The 8,993-nt window shown below is 42.9% G+C and overlaps 1 protein-coding gene across 1 annotated transcript in view; it reads right to left on the bottom strand.

The window, feature by feature from the left end:
• LOC127591661 (copine-9-like) overlaps positions 1-8,993 on the bottom strand; it is a 64,273-nt gene that overhangs the window by 9,301 nt on the left and 45,979 nt on the right. The window contains exons 8-16 of the mRNA XM_052051959.1: positions 8,422-8,485; positions 7,148-7,251; positions 5,719-5,823; positions 3,607-3,648; positions 2,184-2,259; positions 1,866-1,919; positions 1,285-1,346; positions 652-698; positions 1-45 (exon numbers count right to left, since the gene is read on the bottom strand). The exon at positions 1-45 is cut by the window's left edge and continues 137 nt beyond it. Coding sequence (XP_051907919.1) covers positions 1-45; positions 652-698; positions 1,285-1,346; positions 1,866-1,919; positions 2,184-2,259; positions 3,607-3,648; positions 5,719-5,823; positions 7,148-7,251; positions 8,422-8,485 — 599 coding nt within the window. The remainder of the gene's footprint in view (positions 46-651; positions 699-1,284; positions 1,347-1,865; positions 1,920-2,183; positions 2,260-3,606; positions 3,649-5,718; positions 5,824-7,147; positions 7,252-8,421; positions 8,486-8,993) is intronic.

The raw sequence follows: 8,993 nt of genomic DNA, 5'->3' as shown, positions 1-8,993 counted from the left end.
GGTACGGGCTCATATAGTGGAGTGAGGTGGGCTGGGATGGATTACCTTGCGGGGCAACAAACAAAATAAAATCAAGAGAAAAAGTCGTATGCCCCATGCCTTCTTTGTCGCTGTTGTGGAACTATGCGAAATGGATACGTGACATGATATGGCCCGGAAGTAGTCTGGTATCTTTACGTCCAAACGAGCGGGAAAATGCCACAGCTTGCCAGTACCGGTATCTATTTGTCACCGCTTCATCAAAAAGCTTTGGTTTTTGCTTTGAATAAGGAGGAGGAGTGAGGAGATGAAATGCAAAGAAGCGGAATGGGTTCGTCTAACTCTAGTGTCTTGGGTGGCTCGAAGGGAGTTTAGGCTCGTCCATGAGCTACAGCTCCATGAAGGCTGCTTTGAGGTGTACCTCAGGATGTGCAGAGAGCAGGTTTTTAAAAAAATTTTTTTTTTTTTTTTGTGTCTTGGGTCCCAGACTTTGGAATACTGGCACGTGCACCACCATCACTCTCATTGGATGCATCAAGCACCCAAATGGATTTTCTGATTCAGGGGCCCACCTCAGGTTCCGCGGCACGCAGTACACATACAAGGAATACGTTGGTTAACGTTGCACCGCATTGTGTTAGGTGCACTGTGAAAGGGCCTTAAGAATCTTACCATTTGATGCTGTAAAGTCTATGGCAACAGTGAAGTTCAGCTGCGTCCTGGAGCGCAAGAAATTCCCCCCAAAAAGTGAATAAATAACAAAAAACACAAGTCAATGCGCATGCAGGAAATATAGCGCATGTGAAAATTTATGAATTACAAAAATAATTACAGCATGTTTTAGTATTAGAAACATATGGTTAAAGCGACTCTACCAACTGGGGATTCAACCATTACAGGAGCATTGTATATGAGTTGATTATGACAAAACGGCACAACAGACTGCAATGATGTCAGATTTTAGTTCACTTGTGAATATGCTGTGACAATATTCAGGCCGCCACTTTCTGATTCGACGAAACAAACAAAATACTCAATTATAAGTGAATGAACTGAATATAGAAAGGTGTTTACATATGAGATTTGCCAGTGCAAAATTCCTCAGGTGTAATTTTGTCAAAGTCAATACGAATTCATTGTGATGCTTACAAAGCCTTTGGAGTTTCAAAGCACACACACACACACACACTCCCTCCTCCCCCCCTTCCCCCCCCCCCCCCCCCCCCCCACACACACACACACATGCGTGCACACAACTGGGTGGCATTGACACATTGAGAGCCGGCTAATCATTATTCCACTCACCCTCCTCGGATGAAATCCACAAAGGTGTACTCGGACTCCACTTTGAAGGACAGCAGAGTTACCTTGTGTTTAGACACACACACACACACACACACACACACACACACACACACTCGTCAAAACAGGTAAACTACAGAGAGGAAATGCAAACAGAGCCACGTTTATGCCAGGAATGGACAAACACATCCAGGTTGCCAGAAGGCATAGCAAGAAATTTATGGCCAATTTACTGTGAATTTGTTATTCTCGTTATAATGCCTCAAGGAGAAATTCAACTTACGCTTTGCTGTATATTTTTGTTACACCTTGCACAGAGAATCCGATCACAAATGCAAGAACGCGAGGAGAGATTCAAAGTGAAACAGGACCGCGCCACTTAAGGTGTGAGGGTGCCTTGCTCAAGGGGATGTCAACGGCAACCGTCGAGCATCTCTCCCAACAACTTGTGGCCATTGTTCTATTTTTGACATCAGCGGGACTTGAACCCGTGGCTTCAAGTCCTAAGTCCTCACACCTGAGCTGCTACCCCCCCCCCCCCCCCCCTACAAACAGGCATGTGCAGGCTTGGCGGTCAAACTCACAGTTCCTGAATTGACATACTTCTTCTTTTTGCCCTTCTTCTTGGGATTTAAAACCTGTCCATGAGGGGAAAAAAAGGCATGACCGAGGTTACTGTACGTGAGTATCACACACTGAAAAAGGCTTTCATTAAAATAAAAAATGAACGCAATCATCATCGTTGCGACCGATGATGCATTTTTTTTGGCATGCATTTACAGAATCACCATCCTTCATCAGCCGATACTGATGACTTCTACAGTGAAATTTAGCATGCCTTGTGCTGGAAATGCAATCATGTTTTTCCAATCACGTTGAAATAACATTATTTTGGGTTTCACCTCATAGACGTTGAACTGGTTCTGCCCGCGAGACAGTTCTCTGTAGCTGGTGGTGAACTCGCCAATGAAGTCGTGGCTGCAGACATACACCCACGCAGGGGGCAAAGCATGAATCCAAATGTCATCGTTTGAGACAAAGTGTCAAGCTTATTCACATCTCCGTCTGCGGGTCTGCCAGATTATCTCCCCTTGCGCCGTGGTCAGCGTGTGAGTTTTCTGTTCCAGTCATGAGCAAATATAAAAAGGATGGATATACCCCCCCCCCCCCCCAAAAAAAAAAAACGATAGGAATATCCAAATTGTTTGTGTTGAAGTTTCGAAGCTGATTTGGTTTGGGACTGGGCAACAGTTCCTCAAATAATCACTGTATGTCTTGTGTAAATAAACACATCACCTTAAATTAATACTGCCCTTTCTCTCTCAGAGGGGTGCTGTAATTATCTGCACGATTTTTAATACCGCAATACATATTTGCACAGCAGCCATGGCGTCTGTTAAGTGGAGTTTCATGAACGAGTGCTGCTATATGCACTACGAAGCATTCTGGAACAAATGCTGGTAAAAATCTCAATATTGATGCCAAAAAATAAGGAAATAGGGAAGGAAAAAATATTAGTTGATGATCAAGGGCATAATTCTATATACTTTGCTGAAACAAGATGGAAAGGAGGCGGCCCGGTAGTCCAGTGGTTAGCACGTCGGCTTCACAGTGCAGAGGTACCGGGTTCGATTCCAGCTCCGGCCTCCCTGTGTGGAGTTTGCATGTTCTCCCGGGCCTGCGTGGGTTTTCTCCGGGAGCTCCGGTTTCCTCCCACATTCCAAAAATGCATGGCAGGCTGATTGAACACTCTAAATTGTCCCTAGGTGTGAGTGTGAGTGCGAATGGTTGTTCGTCTCTGTGTGCCCTGCGATTGGCTGGCAACCGATTCAGGGTGTCCCCCGCCTACTGCCCGGAGACAGCTGGGATAGGCTCCAGCACCCACCGCGACCCTAGTGAGGATCAAGCGGTTAGGAAGATGAATGAAAAAAAGATGGAAAGGTTCACGTTAACGAATGCCCTGTCTGCCGGAAGTCATGAATCATTTCTAAAAAGAAAATGAATGATAATGTTGAACTTTTGAAAAAGGTAAAAGCCTTTTTGAAGGACAAAATTGCGTGAGGATTCATAACGTCTTCATTGTATGACATAAAACGATTCTCATTCAGGGCCAGGATACAGGCTACAGGTCGGCATACAGATGCAGTCACAGCAATGAATTATTATATCTGAAATGTTTAACAACTGTCCCATTTTAAAAATGGTATACGCCACAGAGGTTTTGTGTACGCCAGAGAAATGTGACATGAAGTTAAATCTTTTACGTTGTGCAACGAGAAAAGAAAAAAGAAAAAATAAGTTCACACTGAAGTAGCTTGTCTTTACCTTCCATCTCGATCCCAGTCATAGACGTCTATTTTTACAGTCCTGAAATACAGAACACATTTATGAGCACGACAGTAGGTTTCAATGATTCAACATGTTCCCCTGCCAGTAGAAAGTTTAAATATGAATTGCAACACTGTTGAATTTAAAAAATGTAACACCTGCTGGCACCACATAGCAAACCGAATGCTTCATGGAAACCAACCGGAACACTTCTGGCAGTGCAGGAAAAAAAATGGCTGTTCCAATGCATCATTTCAACACAGTTGCTTTTTCCTTTTCTTTTTTTTGAAATATTTGATCTCACATATATCTTGGAAATGGAATGCACTGTACACAATTCAACTCAACTCAACTGTATTTCTTGAGGACTTTAAAACAAACACCGATGTATGTAAATTGCTGTGTACGTGGAGCAAAATTAATTCATACTACAAAAAAATAAAACAAATTAAAAGCAAAGACAGCAGAAAGCACATTTCATCCTGTTTCTCCACAATATCAGCAATGTGTGACATATAGTCGGCAAAGGTCTACCATTTCCAGTGACCGTAGGCCCCCCCCCCCCCAAAAAAAAGAGAGACATGGTGATTTGTGCCACATATGTCTGATTTTGTTGTCCCACTGATGACATACCAACCATTTCCGGGAGAAAATGTAATTAAGGTTAGTCATTTGTTCATGTATTTAGCTCCCCCCCCCCCATGCTCCCGCCCCCCAAGTTATTTATGATTTTTGATTTACTCATACAGGGCGGCCCGGTAGTCCAGTGGTTAGCACGTCGGCTTCACAGTGCAGAGGTACCGGGTTCGATTCCAGCTCCGACCTCCCTGTGTGGAGTTTGCATGTTCTCCCCGGGCCTGCGTGGGTTTTCTCCGGGTGCTCCGGTTTCCTCCCACATTCCAAAAAAACATGCATGGCAGGCTTATTGGACGCTCTAAATTGTCCCTAGGTGTGAGTGTGAGCGTGGATGGTTGTTCGTTTCTGTGTGCCCTGCGATTGGCTGGCAACCGATTCAGGGTGTCCCCCGCCTACTGCCCGAAGACAGCTGGGATAGGCTCCAGCACCCCCCACGACCCTCGTGAGGATCAAGCGGCTCGGAAGATGAATGAATGAATGAATGATTTACTCATACATAATTTTGTGCTACATAATTTTTTATAGTACCGGTAATTAGGTTTTTTTGCTTTGTTGTTGTTTCTTTAATTTTCTGTCGGGTTTGGTTTTCATTTTTGTGATTTTTCATTTGTGTTTCAGTGGTTTTTTTTTTGCTCTTGTCATAAATTTTTTGGCGCTGTACCCTTAAATTTTTCGTATTATTTCTTTTTTTGTGTTATTTTATTTACTGCTATTGTGTTTAATGTTTGGTTTTGCTCTTTTTTTAATATTAATTTGCTGTTGTTTTAAGTTATTTGTTTTTGTGTTTTGCACTTCAGGGCCACTGTAGTAACACAGCTTACTCAGCTCACCCATTAACATTTAAGTTCATTTCCACATGGAAAATTGCCGTGTCTCATGAGGACTCCAAATATAAAATATGCCGGTCATAGCCCACAGTAATTCTGCTATTCGCTGCTTTTTGAGTTATAATGACGAGGGGGGGGGGGGCAGTGTGATAGATGCACACGGTCTATATCACATTGTGAAAGATTTGCATCATCTGAAGATTGCTGTTTTATTTTAATGTTGCAAAGACAAATCTCAAATGCCGCGCACGTTTCGGCGTGTACTGGTGTGATCAAATTCCCTCAGGGAGAAGTGCAGCCGTGAAAGGCATTAAGTATATGCAAAGTGCACCTGGCTGCAAGTGACTCTCACATCTGCTCGGCACAGTCGGAATGTCGGTTTTAATGCAGAGTGCCGTGTGGAAACCGAGGCAATCTCAATAACACCAGCGCTGGTCCCTGGGACAAAATGACCGACTGCTGGCATTATTCTGACCGCCGCGGCAACACGTGATCCTTCCAAAGTCCGCCTCGGATGGATTCAGGGTTTATATCGGGGCAATGAGCTTGGCAATAATTACCGCACACGCAGCATAAAAAGCACCATCATTTTTTTTTTTTTGTGTGTTCATGCATTTATGTATGATCGTGGCAACTGTTTTCTGACCTGTCATAGTCGCCGTTGCAGAGAGCTCGAACGGGGATGGTGAAGGGCTGCCAAGCCGGGTTCAACGTGTTCTTGATCACCTCCGTTTTATGGCAGATGGTGAATCTGCCGCAGAAATGGAAAAGACTTTGAGAAACAAACAGACGAGACAAGAAAGGCTTCGTTTGCTTTCCCGGTGATAATCGCGCAGCGTTTATTTTTCGTATCGCCCCAAAGCGCCAATGTCATTTTGTCTGGAGAAAATGAGCAGATGGAGTTTTGACATTTTGAGCCAAGTCTCAATGGCTTATTTCAATCAGAATGATAAACAAATGAAACCCGATGGAAACAATGTTGACATTGTTTAGCCAAATTGTTTTTTTTTTCTCTCCCTCCATAGTCCTCACAGCATTTCCCCAGATTTTCTCTGAATATTTATAATATATTTACTTTTGCCTATTTATTGATTCAACAGTGTTTTGTCAGGCACAAAAATCACAAAAAACACTCCAACTCCAGAGCTTCTGTCAAAAAAAAATTAATCAGCGTGCATGATTGTGATCAAACGTGTGGCTTTTTGTTATGTGTTGTTTTTTACTTTGTGTTGACTGTTTTGTAAAGCGCTTTGTTACAGTTGCAGCTGTTGTGAAAGCACGATACAAATCACGATGTATTGTTTTGTATTGTATTTCCAAACAAATTAATGAGAAAATAGACATGAGCCTGATAAAACAATGGACCGGTAGTTTAAATTGTTTATGAATGGAACAAAAGAAAATAAAAAAAATCCCAATTACTTTCAGTTCTACCTTCCTAGTTTACTGAACGCCTGTCACTGTGCTAGATTTTGTTTCGTATCGTTTTCATAGTTATATTTTTGGACACTCATTTGATGTTCAATTGCTCAAATGGGGCGGCCCAGTGGACGAGTGGTGTCAACTACACAGTGCAGAGGTACCGGGTTCGATTCCAGCTCCGGCCTCCCTGTGTGGAGTTTGCATGTTCTCCCCGTGCCTGCGTGGGTTTTCTCCGGGCACTCTGGTTTTCTCCCACATTCCAAAAACATGCATGGCAGGCTGATTGAACACTCTAAATTGTCCCGAGGTGTAAGTGTGAGCGCGGATGGTCGTTTGTTTCTGTGTGCACTGCGATTGGCTGGCAACCGGTTCAGGGTGTCCCCCACCTTCTGCCCGAAGACAGCTAGGATCGTCTCCAGCACCCCCCGCGACCCTTTTGAGGAGGGTCGGAAAATGGATGAAAATGAATTGCTCAAACAAAATTTCACAAGCCTGAACTGAAACTGAATTGCATATTGAGTTCATAAACACTGTGTCAAAATAAAGGGAGCACACATCACATTACATCCCAGATCTTGACAAATAGTTTCACACAAACACAAATAATTTGATCTCATGGGTTAACGATAGCCCACGAGGCTTGTCATACTCACGTTCCATCTTCATTGCTGCGGTAGAAAACCAGGAAGGGGTCTGACTTGCCAAAAAAGTCTTTCTTATCCAGCTTGTTGGCACACAACTGCATAGTCGCAATATCCTGTGAGGGCACATCAGGGGCGACGAAAATATTTCAGAATCATTGAAGTTGCCATTTGATTTCAAAGGGAGCAACCTGCGCAACTTAATTCTTTTTTTATTGAGAGGAGACCACAGTTGTTTGTTCTTTTTGTGTGAAAAAGACGCAGTAATTTCTAACTCAACACCCCATCAGAATGCAAAGCAATATCCAGAGTTACACTTGTATCATGAAGATGCAAAATCCCAAGTCGGCAAGCAGTCAAGCCTCATCTTCACAATGACTGCTGCATATAGCGCCGAATCAATCCAGTCTTTCATTTAAAGTGCGCATCAGTGAGAGAAACACATCTTATCATGGATCATCTTTATTATAGTCAGTGAGGAATGGGGAATAGCCTCATCCATATTTATGGCTGGTTACACCCATTAATGAGACGCTGTTTTATTAAGGCTGCTGTTTTCAAATGCTTGCTACGGCTCGGTAGGAGAGTTGCATTGTCCTTAATGGAAACTTGTATTCGTCACATCCAGTTGGAAGGGATTCCATCCATTAGAAACTTTTGGATGTGTCAGTGTGCACAAGCGTCATGGAACACAGCGAGTGCATTTCTATTGGGCATTTGGGTCTCTTCCATTGACGGGATATTTGGGACCAGCCCGCTGACGCTGCAGTTAAATTGATCAGATTCACATTGATTGCTTTACCACATCTGACTGAAATTGCATATTTATTGTGGTGATGAAACATGACACATATGGTTTATGGAGTGTAAATCAAGCCGTCGGTTTTTATTTCAAAATGTGCACAAGACGCTAGCCACCATGAGCTCATTTTATTCATTTTTGCTTATGAATGTCCAATGTTGATGCAGTTGAATTCTATTTTTTATTGCTGTTAAAAAAAAAAAGCAATTAGTGGTAGTAGCGGTAGTAGTAGGCGTATCATTACACTGTTTATGTGTGAATGTACGAGTGGAGCAACACCGTTGGGGATCGGGGGTTTCTATTATCAACCCAAACAACATATATACTTGAGGCTTGACTAAGTGATTCCCACGTGGAACTCCAGCTCATTTGTCACATTTCACGCTGTCTTATAAAAGTTGGGCCCATCATTAAAACTTTTCAGCACTTGTGTGTGTATCCCTTATTATTGGGGCACGGCTTAAGTGTGTGCTAGGATACTGACCCTGCAGTTGCTGAGCTCCTCAGCAGTTAAGATAATGACCCCGCACTTCTTCCCGGGAATTCCCCTGCAAAAAAAAAAAAGATGATTGATGCATGAAATTAGTCATATCGTGGTCCTCTGTTTCTACAAACATAGATCCTACCGCACAAAACTGTTTTGTGGAGTTTGCCTATGATTATGCATCCTCTCCATTTCACCCTTTGGTGATATTTTTACGGACTGTATAGGGGCAAATTTACTTGGTTGATTCAATGTTTTCATCCACGCCAATGGCAAAATCCCTGCCCCCATAAACTTGCAAAGCCATCCTAGCCAACCAATAGTGAAACAAAAGTCATTTTTGGGTAAGGCAGGAAAAAAAAAAAAACTAAACTGGTAAATCCACGTAACGGGAAAAAGACGTGTGGACTTATCACAGAATGTGAAGTGTCAATAAATAGCAATATTACCAATCAGTGTTTCTGGAAAATTAGGACTTTGATAATGAGGATTGATCCAAAAATAACAAGTACATTGTTAAATACTTGAATCTATATATTGCGCGTCGTCCCGCACGCGGTCTGTCCTTCCGT

The sequence above is a fragment of the Hippocampus zosterae genome, chromosome 2 (assembly GCF_025434085.1).
Source record: "Hippocampus zosterae strain Florida chromosome 2, ASM2543408v3, whole genome shotgun sequence".
NCBI lineage: Eukaryota > Metazoa > Chordata > Actinopteri > Syngnathiformes > Syngnathidae > Hippocampus > Hippocampus zosterae.
Note: the sequence above shows the minus strand (reverse complement) of the source record. Positions and strands in the feature narration are given on the sequence as shown.